The sequence below is a fragment of the Brachionichthys hirsutus genome, chromosome 3 (assembly GCF_040956055.1).
Source record: "Brachionichthys hirsutus isolate HB-005 chromosome 3, CSIRO-AGI_Bhir_v1, whole genome shotgun sequence".
In the NCBI taxonomy this organism is placed as follows: Eukaryota; Metazoa; Chordata; class Actinopteri; order Lophiiformes; family Brachionichthyidae; genus Brachionichthys; species Brachionichthys hirsutus.
Window position 1 is genome coordinate 11,389,152 of NC_090899.1, and position 17,519 is coordinate 11,406,670.

Genomic DNA, 17,519 nt, shown 5'->3' on the forward strand with positions numbered 1-17,519 from the left:
CGCTGCAGCGGCGCTGAGGGGGACGGATGATGAACCTCTCCTCCGCCGACCCGCCGCGGCACCCGGACAATAGCAGCCGCAAGCAGCAGCAGCGGTCGTCGTCTCCGGCCGGCCTCAAAGACAGCGGATCTAAAGCAGCACAGAAGGGCAGCGTCGCGCCGAAGCTAGGGGGAGGAGGAGGAGGGAGAAGTAGCCGCGGCCATTCCCCCGTCTCCAGCGGCAAGGAGCGGCAGGCCGGAAGCGCCGCCGCCGCCAGAGGCGCGGCCGCTGTCCAGCCCGCCGGTGCTGAAAGCCCGACGCCGAGCAGGGCGGCGGCGGCGGAGAGAGGCGGCGCGCAGGCACCGGACGACTCCGCTGATGCCTCCAGAGCAGATTCCAACCGCGTCGTTTCCGACCAGCCCTGCGCGTCCAAATCCCCGAAACTGAGGAGCAAAACCCCGAGAGGCGGGGAGGCCAGCAAGAAGAGCTCGAAGGGGACAGTCGGCTGCGGCCCCGGCTTTTGGAAGGAGGGATGCTTGCAATCCGAGCTAATACAGTTTCACCTGAATAAGAGCTTGGGGAAGAAAGGGACAAAAACGCAGGCGAAGTCGACCTCACCGCCGGCGTCAGAGCCGGAACTGTCCCCGGAGCCCGACAGACCACACCCGGCTCCACAGACAGGCCAGATGCTGCAAGAAGAAATGGAGAAGCTGGAGGATGAAAACGACGACCTAAAGGTACAGATTGCATTGCAGGACTATTTGTCGCATCATTTTTAGCTGTAGCACCTGCTGTAGGCGGCATGATGCTTGTGGCTGCAGCATTATAGCTCCATGCTTTGTTTAGGAGATACCTTCATTATCCCCCACTACAGGTTTGATGGCTTTGTTTGCATTCATATTCGGTTATAGGCTGAAATCGAGGAGATGCGGGCAGAAATGGGTGAAATACGAGACACCTTTTATGAAGAGGACGCCAGCCAGCTGCAGGACATGCGCAGAGAGCTGGAGAGAGCAAACAAGAACTGTCGGATTCTTCAGTACCGCCTGAAGAAGGCTGAGAGGAAGAGGCTTCGCTTTGCAGAAAGCGGCCAGGTGGATGGTGAGCTGCTCCGGAGTCTGGAGCAGGACCTGAAGGTGAGTCTGCAGAGCGTAATTAAATGAGATGATAACACATTCGTGATTCACTGCAGTGCCTCGCTTTGTCTTCTGTCTCATGCTGTCTCGGTTTCCTCCCCCCAGGTGGCGAAGGATGTGTCTGTTCGCTTGCACCATGAGCTGGAGAATGTGGAGGAGAAGAGGATGACGACGGAGGACGAGAATGAGAAGCTGAGGCAGGCACTGATAGAGGTGGAGGTGACCAAGCAGGCCCTGCAGAACGAACTGGAGAAAGCCAAAGAGGTGAAGGGCCAATGCGATTGAGCTCGGCGTCACTTTGAAGAGACTTGTAGGGTTTAGAGAAGAAGATACCTTCAAATGTAAATGTAAATGAGTGTAATAATACCCCTACTCTATGGCTCACGTGATGCAGTCTGATTGGGCAACAGAATCACTCATGCCCTTTTTTGGGACGATGTTATTACCTCAGGACTATAAAATCACACTAGTGCTGATTTCATTTGATATATTTTACCAGAAATGTTCTTGAGGGTGACTTTATTTTCAACAGCCTTTATTGTTATTATTATTATTATTATTATTATTATTATTATTACCGGTCCTTCATTGTTCTATAAATCCAGATGATATATCACTGCCTTCAGAAATGAAGCAGTGACTGATCCTGATGCTGATGATGTAACCACTGTTTCCTGCAGCTCTCATTGAAAAGAAAAGGAAATAAAGATGGGCAAAAAGCAGAGCGGAAGGCTCCACAGACCGCCGTCGAGGTAAGTCAGCATTATAAAGTTATAAACTTCAATGGAGATTTTCAAATATGAGGTTGTTTTTCAATACAATTTTCAAAACAGGCAATGGAACCGTTCCTGGAAATGTTGATTCCGTGTTGGATTTGTGAGAATAAATGTACCCCTGAAGACAAAAAAAAGTATTGGGGAAATAAATCAACTCTCCTTACAGGAAGAAAATGATGATCTGAAATGCCAGCTGGCCTTCATCAAGGAGGAGGCCATCTTGATGAGGAAAAAAATGGCCAAGATTGACAAGGAGAAGGACCGTCTGGAACAGGAGCTGCAGAAGTACCGCTCCTTCTACGGGGACGTGGACAGTCCTCTGCCTAAAGGCGAGGCCGGAGGGCCTCCTACCACCCGTGAATCCGAGCTAAAACTCCGCTTACGCCTGGTGGAGGAGGAGGCGAACATCCTGGGGAGGAAGATCGTGGAGCTGGAGGTGGAGAACAGGGGACTGAAAGCTGAACTGGACGACATGAGGGAGGACAGGTACTAACCTTCAGTCATCAGATTCATGATGACGGAAAAGGTGGAGAGACTGGATGCCGCTTGTGATAAGAAATGATAATTTTATGGTCGAGATTAGTTTGACTGTATATTTTATATCCCAAGACTTAAATAAGACTGTTCTATAAAGTACATGTCACCATTTTTAACTCTTCACTCCTGTCCCAGCCTGGTGGCAGCGGGAGTAGACGGCTCTGGGACTGGAGGGCAGCAGTGCAGAGAGCAGGGCGAGGCCCTGTCAGAGCTGAGGCAGCAGCTTCAGCTGGTGGAAGACGAGGCAGAGCTGCTGCGCAGGAATCTAGCAGATGTGGAAGAGGAAAACAAAAAGGTAGCAAGGCCCATTTCCCCAAAGCCTCTGATGATCACATATTATATATATAAACTACCTGCAGTCTGACTGCAATGGAGTCAAAAGGCAACTTCGGACTTTATGTCTTTTGACTCTCATGCTAAGAGCACTGGACAAACTATAGAAGAACAAACTATAGAAGAACAAACTACAGAAGAACAAACTATAGAAGAACACTAAAACAAGAGCAGGCGAACGACAGAAATAATGACACACCAAAACAGACATAAAGGTTTTGCATCTTGCTCTTGTTCAGCATTCTACAGCTCTCGGGAGGTGTGTGTGTGTGTGCGTGTGTGTGTGTGTGTGTGATGAGGAGGTTTTGGAGGCCTCGGCTCTGAAGAAGAAGAAGCTGCTCTTCAGTCTGTTAGTCTGTGATCTGATCCTCTCATGTCCAGCACTAAATACGACAAACGATTAACGCGGTCTCATCTTTAGGTGACGGATGAACTCAATAAACTCAAGTACAAGGCTGGATCCTATGAAGCCGGCTCGAGGCACGGAGGAGGTTTGTTTGCGTTTCATGCTTCTAACGTCTGGTTTTCTTAAATCCTAGAGGAGCTGCACGTTAAAGTCTCCTTTGCAGAGGTGCTCTACTTTTCACTGTGCCTTCATGTCAAACCCAGGAGGAGCTGACCCCGCTAAAGTGGAGGCCCTGCAGGAGGAGCTGAAAGCAGCACGCCTGCAGATTAATGAGCTGAGCGGCAAAGTTATGCAGCTCCAGTACGAGAACCGTGTGCTGCTCTCCAACATGCAGCGCTACGACCTGGCATCCCACCTCGGCATTCGTGCCAGTCCTCGGGACAGTGATGCAGAAAGTGACGGAGGCCGGGACGATGACCCCCCCTCAGCGTCAGCATCCTCCCCTCGACTCCTCCCGCCCCACCGCAAGCGCGAGGGCCCCATTGGTGGGGAGAGTGACTCTGATGAGGTGAGGAACATCCGCTGCCTTACCCCGACACGTTCCCATTACTCACAAGTAGAGAGCCGTTTTTTATCCAGAAGCCTGAAGGACCGGCAGCAGCTGATAGACATCCGCATCGAGGCGGAGAGGCTGGGTCGGACCGTCGACAGGCTCATCGCTGACACCAGCACTATCATCTCCGAGCCCCGGGTGTACATCACCAACGGCGAGCTGTTTGCCAGGATGGAAGAGGACGAGGAAGGCGGCAGGTATTAAACACAGGGAAGTTCTCATCGTGTTTCTGTAGGACCGTATTTCAAATCCAAACGCGCTCTGTCCTGCCCCGCAGGATCAGGGAGCACGAGGTGCTGTATCGTATCAATGCCCAGTTGAAAGCCTTTAGAAAGGAGCTGCAGAGCTTCATAGACCGATTGGATGTCCCCAAGCAGGAGGATAAACAGGCAGAGGAGCCATTGTCTGTAAGTCGAAGCCAATGACTGATTGACATGAATGTGCATATATAGTATAACCGTGTTTTACTAACTCTCAATCTGCTCCTCACTCCCTCTCATTCCACTGTTACCCATCCAGATGTTTCAGCCCATCATTTTGTTGATCCTCATTCTTGTTCTGTTTTCCTCGCTCTCCTACGCCACGATCTTTAAATTGGTATTCCTTTTCACCCTGTTCTTTGTTCTGTAAACCGCTCGCTCCATGTCAAATTAGTTACCTTTTCATCATTTCTTTTATTCTCATTTGCTCATTTCCATTCTGTTGAGTTGATCACGTCGCATAAGGCCACTTAAGGAAAAGGACATTATATCACATTCCACACATGACCCAAGACACCCAACAGTTCAGATGCTTTCAACATTTATTGGAGGGAGGCCAAACGGCTCGGAGCAACAGCCGAGAGTTCGGTGAGTATGCCGATCAATTCTCTGAGTTTTAATTTCAATTTAAGGTACAGTTTTGAAAGGCTCTGCCATGCAGATGTTTTCAGTCACTCTGCATTATTACATTATTCACAAGACTGTTGAGGCGGGTTCCAACAGTCAACTGTCTTTTATAATCCATCTATAATCTGTCTATAATCTGTCTATAATCTGTCTATCTCATCCGCATTGCTGAATGTAAGCAAACTGAAGAACACAATTATTAGATGCACTCATTTAAGGCCCCGTCAGAGCAAAATGATTTCATTTTCTCACCAAACAAATCAACATACGGCCGAGGACAGATGTAATAAAAATGGTGACTTCTGTGAGTCTGAGGCGGTTCCTTCTTGAATGCAGCTCTTGATGTCTGCGTCAAAGGGCCGAGCAGATTGTAGCGTGTCTGGTTATTTTTCCACATTTGACTTCTCACACTTTTCTGACACATTCCGACGATCCTCTGCTGTTTGCAGTCGTTTTCTGAAATGCTGTCGTAATGCTTTGTTTCCCACAGATTAGTGCAGGTTACAGCATGTCATTGTTTAACGTTGCACCTTAAAACTGTTCAGATTTCAATGGGCAGTACATTTTACAGAAGCCTGTAGGAGGTCAATGCAGCCACTGTAACTAAAATATGGCTATACTGAGATGCTGAAACTTAACGGCCATTGTTTCACGTTCTGGAACATCTAAAAGCCTTGTTTATAGGATACTGAAGTTTTTCTTCTGACTGCACACAGAGGGTATATATATATATATATATATATATATACACACAGAAGTACACACTATAGCAGTAACACTGGCACACCAGCTGGCATCCCACTCGTGTGTGTGTGTGTGTGGAGCAACTTTACAGCATTAGTCTGGATGAAACGCCAATGCAATCCGGAACAAATACCCAAATGTCCAAGTGGAATAGGAGTTGGCATTTGATCCGCATGTGAGCGTTGCTCATGCCACATTAGTAACGCTTTTAGGAGGGCCACGGGAGGGACCGCTCCCCTGCCTTCACCCCCGCCGGTGGGATGTGTGACGTCACATATTAGGTCCAGCTGTGGAGAGACGAGGAGAGGACGGATGGTTTAATGCTGTGAATGGAAGCAACGCGTCTGTCCATGGCGGACTTCCTTTAATCTGCTCCCGTTAGCTGAGAGGTCGGCTCGTCTTCCCGAGAACGTTTCAGGAAGAGGTAAGAGATTAATCATGGAAAGGCTCGGGAACGGCTTCGGACGGAGGAAGCGGCGTTACTTTCGGGGCGCCTGACCGGAACCAAATCGGACTCCTCCGGCTTGTGCGGCGCGCTGACGCGCTTCAAGGCTCCGGCGGTGCCGCCTGTCCGTAGATATTATATAATAACTAATAAATAACGAGCAAGGAGCTACTATTCCAGGCTAGCGGGTGAGATATTATCTTTTAAAGGAAGCTGAGTAGAACGTCCTCGTGATAATCATCCCCTCATGCTCGGAGCGCAAACAGCGGAAGCGTGAAGGGACTGAAGACAAAGTAAAACGCAGTTTCACGTTTTCACAGTGTTTCTAAAACGACCTCGTCTTTTACAACACTAACATCAAACGCCAGCAGTAACACGCCAATAAATGTTGTTGTTTTTTTGCTTAATGAATGTCGGTTGTTATCATGCAGATGTTTGATTGGGTGATTCGTTGCCGTGGATACAGCGCAGGGTGGCATCCTGCACACCTGCGGCGTAATTAGAGCTGCGTGGCTATTAATGGACGCTTTCTCTCCCTGCGTGTCTCTGACGTCATCCCAGCTATTTGGAAATAAACTCCTGGTTACAGCGAGTAAAAATACTCTGCTGCTCTCCCAGTGCGCTCCGCGGTATTTCTGGGGACTTCTCCCACTCGGGTCAGAGTTGGGCTTGCGGGGGGGGGGGGGGGGGGCCGCTGTGGATTGTCGCCTTACAGCCAGGCTGTGCAGGAGAGAGCGACGGCACACACACACACACACACACACACAGTGCGTCCCCAGTTTGGACATGGCAAACCAGTTCAAGGACGCTGGAAGTTAAAGACGGGGAGTCCACACAGGTTCTGGCACCGGATCTTGTATGGGATCATGGAAGGGACGGGAATCGTGCCGCAGCAGCGTCTGCTGTGGGGCCGACCGGACGACCTGCTCGGGTTTGGATAACTGGAGCTCAAAGTGTATTTTGGGCTGGACCCACACAAGTGTGCGAACCTTGTGATTTACAGCTCAGCTCAGGACCGGACATTTGTGAATCGTCATTTAGTGTAATTTGAATGCGCTGGAGGAATGTGGAATGCGTTCATGAATGGCTCGGGGCCGCACGGCGGTGCTGGCGGGGGGTACGTCCCGTCCCAGGGATGGGAGTTTGTGCCGTGCACCAGAATGGACAGGGCAGACGGAGGCAGGGTCCAACATCGTAACCCGCTGAGGAGGATCTCATCCCCGCCCACCGTCTTCAGTCAGCTCCACGAGCCTCAGCTCGGAGCTTCGGCGGGCAGAGAGGCTGGAGCCGGGACGCAGCTCGAGCTCCTCATGGCACAAATGTGGCCGGATCCCAAACCCCACCAACAAGAGCAGCAGCAAACGCAGCACAGGAAGCTGAAGAAGGAACTGGAGGACGTGAAAAAGCGACATTTGCAGGAGAAGGAAGGATGGATGCGTGAGAAAGAGTCTTTGCTGAGAGAAATGGCTGATATACAAGTAATCAGAAATATACTTTCAGCCCACGGAAAGCTAAAAGCGTTTGTCCGTCTTCATTTATGGGGGTGAACGTCTGCACACGTTCACAGTGCACGTTTGTGTTTGGTGGTTTCTTGTCTTCTATTATCAGAATGTGATTGTTGGTACGGAACCAGTAACCATCGGTTTATATTAAAAGTTTACTCAGTTGTTCTTTCAAGGCTTCCCGTGCATTACATGCAAGATGACTGTTGTAACACTCAAACGTGACGCTTCGTGTTCCGTCTCCGTGCAGGGAGGTGAGAACAGGAGGATTCTTTTGGACCTGAAGAAGGCTTTAGAAGAAGTGCAGTTAGAAGTGAAGCGAGAGGAGGAGAAGAGGAGCGAGCTCCAGCTGCAGTACGCCAGAGACCGATGGCCCTGGGAGGGGGCGAAGGCTGAACTCAAAAGCCGGATTGCTCAGGTAACTCAGACGTGATGATGGTGATTTATTTGGGCGGGGGGGGGGGGGGGGGGGGGGGGTCATGTTCTGTGCATATATATCCAGTTTGGTGTAAATTCAGCTCAGTGTTTGCAACCCTCATGGCAGAGTGACAAGTGAGCCTGGCATGTCTCCAAGCAAGCCTCGGCTCAGACAGAAGGTCTGTGCTGTGCCAGACAGACAGACAGACACTCGACTTCTAAAAAGCATTGCTAAGTACATGACACATGATCCTGTTGTTGTCACGGGCAGCTGGTTAAATGCTTCTGGGAATGGGCAGAAAGTCCCCGTAACGCAGGTCCACGCCGTGCCAGACATCTCACAGGTCACTTGTAGGACTACGCATAGTTTTTTCATCAAAGCGGTGCAGCTTCGGGGATTGAGCCTTTTTCGGTTGGCTCAGAAGGTGGATTTATTCGGCCGTCTCAGCCGAGCATTGTGAACCCGTTCAGGCTTGCTATTGAAACCGTTCGATTCTATGGAGGAGAGTTATAGCTCTGTGCTGTTACACTCTTTGTAAATCACAACGTTTACTGCGTCTCTAAAGTTCGGTGACGTGGTGGTGAGAGGCTCTTTATCTGCTGGTTGAGTCCTCGGTCACGCATTCACAGATTTGTGTTCGATTATTTGAAGCTACAATAAATAAGGATTTGAGGAAGCGCTGAAATTCCATCATGTGTTGCTGGAATTAAACAAAGTGGTGCCCAGCGAGGTAAGGACACTGAAGACACGGGAACGGAACATAATGACATCACGGATCACACACACGTAGTACAAGTGCTTCAGCCGATGGCACGGGGTTGCTGCTCAGATCTCGTGCTCTTCACTCTCACATGAGAGGATAGCCTCATCAAAAACAGATATTTACCGTTCTGTTCATAGTTCGTAAAGGACGGTGGTGTAGTAGGAGAAATATTTGTTAACTTCCAGAGATCATACCTTAATAATCGCACATGCAACAATGTTAATTTTTACGTTTATGTGATATATATATGTGTGAAGTGATATTCAAAGTGAGCTGAGTCATTGTCGACCTTCTATCCATGCAGACAAAGTGCAGCAAACAGCGTAACTCTTAGACTGTTTGCTGGCGGTCCTTTATTACTGGATAGTCGGCTATTCAGCGGTCTGGAACGGTAAAAATAGACATGAATGCAGGCTGGAGGAACATCTTTTCACTTCTGCATGAAATGTGAACGTGCCATTTTCCACACATTGCAGACGAGGTTCTATTTTCTTCTCAGACAAAGCACAGACTGAAGGTGTTATCAAGGGAGAAGGTAGTTGTTAAGGTTGTTCAAACAAATTGATTGAAAAATAATATAGAAAGAATTACATGTAATTTCTGAGAAGAGCCCCGAAATCAATCAACTGCAGAGTCAGACAGTCAAGGAGAGCTCAGCCTAACTCTTCTTTTCATACTTGTTTCGCTCGGCTGCGAGCAGGACAAGTAGCATTTGTTCATTCGTTATTTCACTTCAGAGAGTCAGCAGTAGATACAATCTGAGGAATATCCAAACGGATAAGTGTATTATACAAACCTGAGAGTAAATGGAAGAAGAGGTCGGTATTTAAGGATCTACGCAATCAGAATGTTTTCACTTTCAAGTGAAGCTGTAAGAGAAATGGCTTTTGTATGTTATGTAGTGAGGATGTTCTTATTCGTGTTAGTCTGCCTAAATCCATTTACATTTCAGCAGAATCGCTTTGTAATTGACAGTTGATGCAAAACTAAATGTACAAATCTCACGCAGGTTTACACACGTTTTTAAATGAGAACGTTTCTCATTTGATTCGTCGAGGAATACAATTCTGCAGCTACGGAGGCTTTACCCGTAGCATTGTTATTTTGAACTGGTACTCTGTCATCTGTTTTCCAGACCAGATGTTTTGGCTTCTTGAGTTCATGCTTGTTCCATTTTTGAGATTTTAATTAAAACCTTTTCTTCACAACAGGCTGTGGTTGTAGCTGTAACTACTGTTTGTTGTTTCCACATCCATTTTGGGCGCTTGTACCACCGGACACTGAGCAACCATCCGTGGTCCCACGCAGACGACTTGGGCCGGATATATCGAAGCGTATTTCCCAGCATGCATTTGATTTATGAAAGCCGCTGGCAGCTCAGAGACACCTCACTCTGCGTGTGCAGCCATGTCCCCCTCCCTTTACCTCACCTCTCCACTTCCCCCAGGAATGTGACATAGTACAAGGCTCTGTGTCTGCTATTTATAGTGGGTCACCGTGGTAACAGTTACCTCCATATACCCTGTGCCATATAGTGACAGAGAGGGTCTCTAATGGTTCCAAGGCATCGCTCTGTCAGACTGACTTAAAGTTGTGTGTGTTTGCGTTGCTCCAGAACTGCCCATCGAGGACAGCCGTTATCTACGCTGTCAGACCGCTCTATTGTCTGACATTTGGATGTTTGCTCAGACCGTGGGCGGCATCCATCCTTCTGTCTGTTATCACGGAAAGCTCTAAGAAGAGCCACAGACAGACTTATTCTTCTACGCCATAATTTCCTGACCTCAGGCTACATGCAGAAATAGCACCGTGGCCAAGAAAGCTCTGGCTGCTCTCTGTGTCTAAACACTCAAATAAAACACACATACTTGTGCAAATTCTCTCCAACACACACACACACACACGCACACACACAGACACACACCTGATTCTTTAGTACTGTTAGAGCATTTCAACTTCACCAAATGCTCACTTACAACCTTTGAATTGAAAATCCCAAATCTTCCCAGAACCCATAAGAAAATTACCATGTGCAGAAAAGTTAGAATTATTCAGTAAAAGTAACAAATCTTGTTGAATTATTGAATAAACGGACACAAACTCGGGTTGTTTGCATGAGAGTCAGCTGTCTGACCCAGTTGACCAGACTGTGTGACTCAGTCACATAAGAAAATAAGGCTTTTCATTGTTGGACAATAATGGTCGCCTTTGAATTTTAAGAAATGAATTTGAGGAGGAACTTTGAAATGAAGAAAATCTTTAAAACTCATTGTTAATCTCTGAGAGCTGAAATAGAAGATTAAAAATACTGCAGTTTTATAATTCCTTAGTTTCCTGTCTCCTTTTCTGTTTGGACTTTATTCAACACAAAGATCTGTCTACTTATCACTCTAGAAATATAAATCTGACCACCCAGACTTCAATCATCACGTCACAATGTCAGTCAGGGTTTCAGGCTCGTTTATTTTGGAATCACTTCCAGAAGAACAAGATAAATGGTTCTGACCCTGACAGTTAAATTCTAAGGGAAATGCCCAGAGGTACTTTCCTTAAATGTGATAATATTAACAGTGGTATTCTCTTTAAAACAATGAAACTCATTCCTGTAACGCTGAAATTAAGGTCGGTTTTGCTTTATTTCTCTTGAGGATCTTTGTGTGAATTGTTTGAGGCCACATGTGTCCTCTGCAGACTCGATTTGCTCCGCGCCTGCCACATCCTGTATCCTGTTAGTGAAGAACCGTAGAAAGAGACTTGAACCCTGAACCCGTGATCCGTGTCTGTGAGATGTTACAGGATATTTTCATCTTTTAAACTTCTCTCTCTTCTCCCTCTTCCCTCTTCTGAACCCACTCACACTCATCCCGATGGTGCATTATTTCCCCGCTTCCTAAACCTTCTCTTCCTGCCACTCCTTCATTCTTCTAATTCCTTGTTTAACCCTTTTTTCCTCACTCCGGCTCTTCTTGTCTGACTTTAATACTCTCTGTGTCTCCGCTGACTCTCTTTAACATCTCCCCGTTCCCTTTCTTTTCCTTGTCTGTTCCTTCTGCCCTCCTTTTTTCTTCATTTTCAGTTGGAAGCTAGAGAGGGCGCTTTGTTTATCGGTGGAGTCCAGTCGGCAGCAGGTCGCGGCTCTGTGGTCTCCCAGAGAGCTTTAGAACAGACCTCATCACTCCTTCGGGAGAGGGAAGAGCAGCGGAGACTCCTGGCGGATGCACACTCCACGGCCATGGATCTTCGCTGTCGCCTGGAGCACACCGAAAGGGACTGGTCACGGGAAAAAGCTGAGCTGCTGGAGAGGTTTGACATGGAGAGGAGGGAGTGGGAGAGCCAGCTTAAGAATATGCAGAAGAAAATAAAAGAGGTAAGGGCAGTTTGAATATGTGTGTGTTCTGCATGGGAATATTTCTTCATGCATTGAAGGTTAAATGATTTGGTTTGCCCTGATGCTTTGATTTAGGTAAACGTAAGATGAACCACATTATTACATTTCCAAATGTATGAAATCCCTGAGCATTGCAGTCTGCACTATCTCCCTTCTCCTTCACATCCTGTTCACCATCAACGCTTTCAAACAGTACCGTTGATAAGTGCAGCTGTAGAGACAAAAGACAGGAAGCAGGAGGCTGCTGCTTCTCTGCTACAGACCCAGGTAGTGATTGGGACCGTTTGTGACCTGGAAGAATGCACGGACAAACTGATTTACAAAGGGAAGCTATTTCTGAGAGTAATCAGTGGATACCAATATTCTTCATTACTGATGGTAAATCAATAAAAAACAGAAAAGATGAATGGATTTTATATACTCTACATGTTTCTTTCATATTTTTTAATCTCTTTCCATTTTGAATTTAATTATTAATAAATATGTTCCATGTGTTTTGCATGATGGGGACTCCTCATACACCCCTGTGTTTTAGAAGGACAAATATGTAACCTTGATTTCCTTCATGTTGTTTTGAACCGTCTTTGTGTCAGAATTGTCTTGAACGTGACTAAACAAACCTTTTAGGGAAATGCTGTTCTGGTCATGGTTGGAAGCATACCTGTTCATGTCGATGTCGAGAACTCAATATCAAGTTTATTTTCATTTGTGTACTGTAGCAGAATTGTGCAAGGGCAGTAAACAGTCTGTTTTGAACGAGTCAGTGAATTAAGTGAATAAAATATATTGGCAATAATTTTCAAAACAGGCTGGTTTGGTCTCTCAAATTTTTGGATTTTACCAATGACAATACATGCTTCATTCAACATAAGACCATTACAGTAGAGGTGAAGAACTCTTTCCTTCTTCCTTTTTCTAGCTGTGCTATGAAGTGCGTGTCAAAAGGGAAGGGACCAGGCGGGACACTGGGGGACAGGATGAGGACTATGATGCACAAAGGCTCAGCGTGCACTCCACCTGCACTGACTCCAGTCTGCTCAGTGACAACTACCGCTCTGATCAACTCCTCAGCAGCAGTCATTCAGAGCCCATCAGACCATCACTGTTAGCTGGTTTTGATCAAGGCGCTCGGGAGGAATTGTCACAATCTGATTTAGTTGATCCGTTAAGATCTGGAGACGCGTGGCCACAACTTTCAGTCAGTGAAGACGTGGATTCATCAGAGCTAGATGGTGTTTGTCATGAAGCTCCGAGTCGTCTGGCACTGCACGCAGTTGGATCTAAAGATAGTGAAGGAAATGTTCATGTTGGAGCTCAAGGCAGTCCGGGTTGGTCAGAGTGGAGTTATGGCAGCGACACGAAGAAGACCACCACTGCCCTCAATGCTGTAAGTGTTTTAAGCTGTTTTTGCATGTGATTTCCATCTCTGCCTGGTCCAACATGCCTCATTAAATCTGTCTTACCTTCTGTGTTTTAGGCTCTGAAGGAGATAGCTCGAGTGAGCGAGGAGCTTTGCAGCTACCAGGATGAGATCAGAAAGAAGAGTGGAGATAAGAGGTAAACGAATCCCTTCTGCTGTGTTTAGATCTTGGTGCCTACATGCAACTACGCTGTGATGTCTTGGTGCTATAATGCTAATGCCATGATTGTGTGTGCAACAAATGAACAATGACATTTTCACGAGTTTCTCTTAACCAGGCTGCACTTGTTGTTTATGTAATTAAAAAAAATGCAATTATAAATATATATAATATAAAGTGATTACCGGTATATAATAAAGTAAAGTGAGCGCATGTATTTCCCCCCCTCAGAACTCAATCTACACCCCTCGCCCTACCTGAGGAGAACAAAAGGCTGTTTGGGCACAATAAAATCCAACTGCAAGTTCATGAAGCTCCCTGTGACCTCAGCCAGATTTACAATGACCTTCAGGCTTTGGAGAAGGAAAACTGGATCACCCTGTCCCCAGATAACACGTGGCAAGCCAGGAGAGTGCTAATAAATTCCCCAAAAGCAAATCTGTCTGATCTGGACATGGAAGCAAAGACAACCCCTGAGTTAATCTCTGAGGTCGACACACCCGCTCCTCCCATTCCTCCACGCATCTCCTCCCGGAATCAGAACACCTACACCCATACAGACACGGAGCTTCACATCGGAGAGCCCCCCAGGATGACGGCCAGGAAGTGCCATAGTCCTTGTGTCCTGACGGACAGAACGTGTAGCAGCCCGTCTATTGTCAGGAGGTTTGGGGCCATGTTACAAGAAAATGAAGGAAAGCTTTTAATAGATGGTGGAGTAGCATCGTGTTCTACACCCACTAACTCTAAATGCAACGTCGGCTGCTGCCACAACCGCTGGTCCTGTGATGCAAGCAAGTTTAGTAACAAGCTGTCTACCCTCGAGACTGTCCAAAAGAGCTTCTCTGAAGTCAACATATTGACCGCTTCAAAACACTCGCACGCAGATCACTGCCCTGCTGCTAGAAAATTAAAAGACCTACAGTTGCTGCCTGTCGTCAAAGAATTACCTGCAGATTTGCTCTTTTCCTCTCGTGAAAGACCACCTGCCAGCAACAAGCACCCGGGCGCCAAAAGAAACATAACGCTGGAAAAAAAAACAGCTGAGTTCAACAGAACTTTGTTTCAGGCCGACAAGGGTACAGCAGCCGGTGCCCGCTCTGTGGGCTGCCGGTCGGTCTGCTCAGAAACAGTTGAAGCTTCACCTCCCAGAGAGTCGACATTACATCCACAGTGTGCTGATGGCACCATCGGCGTCATGGATGTGCAGTCTGAAGTTGTGTTATCTTGCTCCACCTCAGATTCCATAACTCACGAGGTCCAACAAAGGCAAATGAGATGTGATCCTGAAGGTCAAGAGGTCAGAATCAACATGTCATTTGAGCAACAGACTGAATTTACGGAGCCAACGACCACAGCCTCCCGGAGTCCTGCACACCATCCTGAGGTCAAGCTCAAAGCGCAAACAACAGACAGTCCCTGCAGGAAGGCAGAACAGGGACTGACCAGTGTCGCTGTCTCTTCTGAGCTGGCTCAGAATGGAATCATTTCCAGCTCCAGGAATGAAAATCCCTGTGAAGTAAAGCCTCAATCTGCTAAAGATGATGCTTCACTCCAGCAGCTGTCTGCGGAAAAGAATCAAAGACAGATGACCCAACCAGGGTGCAAGTCGCAGCTGAAGCATGCATCTGTTCCTCGTTCACTGTCCGACTTCTCCAGACCCGTGCCCCGAATAATGAACGAGCATCCCTGGAAGCCCCTCACTCTGGCTGCATACCCACGCCCTGAGGGGTCCAGGTCCAACTACGGGGCACTGGAAAGGATTCTAAAGAATTATGAGAATGCAGCCTGGGCTGAACAAAACCAGAGCCAACAGGACAAGGTGTCCACAAGTCCGAATCTCGGTGTCGGGCAAGAGGAGACCATCACAGACGTGGACATGCTGGACATGGAGCGTCAACCCTCTCCTCCCACTCTCAGCAACAGTTCCCCGTGTGTGAGAGCGATGCATCGACCGGTGCAGGTGGGTCGGGTCCGGCGTGCACAGCGTGAATGAACACATGGACACGAAGGGCTACGTTTACCATGCAGCCAGACTGTTTTGGAATTGGAGGTGTTGGCATGGATGGGTGTTAATATTTAGAAGTGTTTTTTTTTTTTAGCAAAATAAAATTACAAAATGATGATTTACGTTTAAGTCAAACTATATCCTAAAGGTCATTTGTACCCGTGAATCCAGATGAACGCACACATTTAATTCTGTTGCACTCTAAAACATTGAGCACTAGTTGCTCTTAACTGAGGGCAGCCCCAATGGGAAGCTCATTTATTTCTGGTATCCGCTAGAAAAAAGAGGGAGGCCAGAACCCCCAACGTAATCTGGCCATCTGGGCCGTTCACTGCTCAAAGGCTCCTAACGTAAGGAACTGATAATGTCGCATCTCCAGCCGTCATCAAGTGCTCTTTTATCTTTGAATTCCTGCATCAAGCTCTGGAGTGGATGTGTGATTAGAGAATAGTCACAGCTTTCTCATTTCCTTAGCAGGCCAAGGAAATGAGAACACTGCTTTAAAGTCAAAGGACACATTGTAGGAGAAAATCATGGGATTGATTATCGAGCCTATTTTATCTGACCACCATCAGTTTGGCATCAAGTGAAGAAGCAGTGTTTGAAACAAAATTCTGATCCAATGCAGAAGTTCTGCTGCAACACAATTTGTCAGTTCAGATGCTTTTCGCTCACCTTTTCCAAATGAGCAAATGCTTAATTTATTTGCCTTCCTGTTTGAAATATGCCTGTTGTTTCCTCCAGGATCACCAAGACTACAGATGGGACACGTGACAAAATGTAAAGTATCTGAGTGCCTGATCTTCATTGTTGATAGAGCAGTGTGATAATCCTAAAAGGTAATTCATTTGTCTCTTCACAGGAGAACCAAACGCCATCTGTCTCCTCGTCCTCCACCCAGAAGAACTTCTCAGCTCGCCCACCTCCCGGTGGGCGAGCCGCTCTTCCACTTCTTCCTCCGTCTCGACCACCCCAGTTGTCCCTCTGTCTCTTCCTCTTCCTCTTCAGAAGCTCGCTTCATCTTTTACCTACTCACATGCCTTTCACATAGAGCCTGCGATCATTTGATCTCCACCTCACTGTGTGGCTGAACCAATAAGAAGCCTTCGGCGACAACCTCTGGACACCTGCGTGTACATACTTACCAAACCCAGACCGCTCCCTACGCCAGACACGCCGGTGCTTTAGCTGTGAGGTGACGCAGCTCTCATTTAGAATGTATGTTCCAACCAGTGGAGACTAACTGAACAAGCAAGGCGAGAAAAGCATCTGAAGCTCATTCAATTATACAACGATAAGTTCTAAATGGGCATCAGACATGAAGACATCCCTCAAAGGGACTGATCGGGTCCAGTGCATCCTCCATAGTACCAACCATCTGAATGGATCATGAAGCTCAGGTCCAGATTCTAGCCTTGACTCGTGTAGCCTTGCAGATCCACCATCAACAGACCCCTCTCTAAGGTGCAACATCATTCATGATGCTGAGATAGAGTCAGTGTGGACACCTCCCCTCCTGGTGTCACTCTGCTCTGAGTTGGGTTACTGCTTTCTGGAATGTTACTTACATGTTGCTTTATAATTTTCTTTACATTTGTTGAGTTCCACAGAAATGTGAATGTGAGCTCCCCTTTTTATAACTTTGTCCCAAAGGCTGTTTTCTTTACGTTCATATTCCTGATTTTGAAATGAAATGCATCGTTTGTAATTGTTTTTACTGTCCTCTAATTGCTGATGTTTTCCAATCACTTTATTCACTACCCAACTTTTACGCAAAAACATAATTATGATTATTGAAAAAAATGTTTAGCCTTTATAATGCCTTTAGTATTACGTAGTAGTCACATATCAGGACGTTAGTCAGCTTTTTTTGTCGGAGTGCTTAATCATGATGAAGGCGATGCCTTTGCTGTTCTTTTTGTGTAATAAATAGAAAGCTCAAATTATTTTTCTTGTCTTTTCACATATAGTATCTACATTTGTTTCACACTCTATGTTGTTTTATCACTTCGTACAACGTTTTCTTACACTTCTAAAAGGTTTCTCCGGGCAACTAAAATTCCT

The 17,519-nt window shown here is 46.9% G+C and overlaps 1 protein-coding gene across 1 annotated transcript; it reads left to right on the forward strand.

Annotated features, from left to right (window-relative positions):
• Window positions 1-485: 485 nt before the first annotated feature.
• LOC137917570 (microtubule cross-linking factor 3) lies at window positions 486-4,350 on the forward strand. The gene is made up of 10 exons (XM_068760290.1): window positions 486-716; window positions 891-1,115; window positions 1,221-1,379; window positions 1,796-1,867; window positions 2,058-2,377; window positions 2,564-2,723; window positions 3,183-3,252; window positions 3,377-3,917; window positions 3,998-4,127; window positions 4,240-4,350. Exons 1-10 carry the CDS (start codon window positions 666-668, stop codon window positions 4,348-4,350), a joined length of 1,839 nt encoding a protein of 612 aa, XP_068616391.1. The 5' UTR covers window positions 486-665.
• The last annotated feature ends 13,169 nt before the right edge of the window (window positions 4,351-17,519 follow it).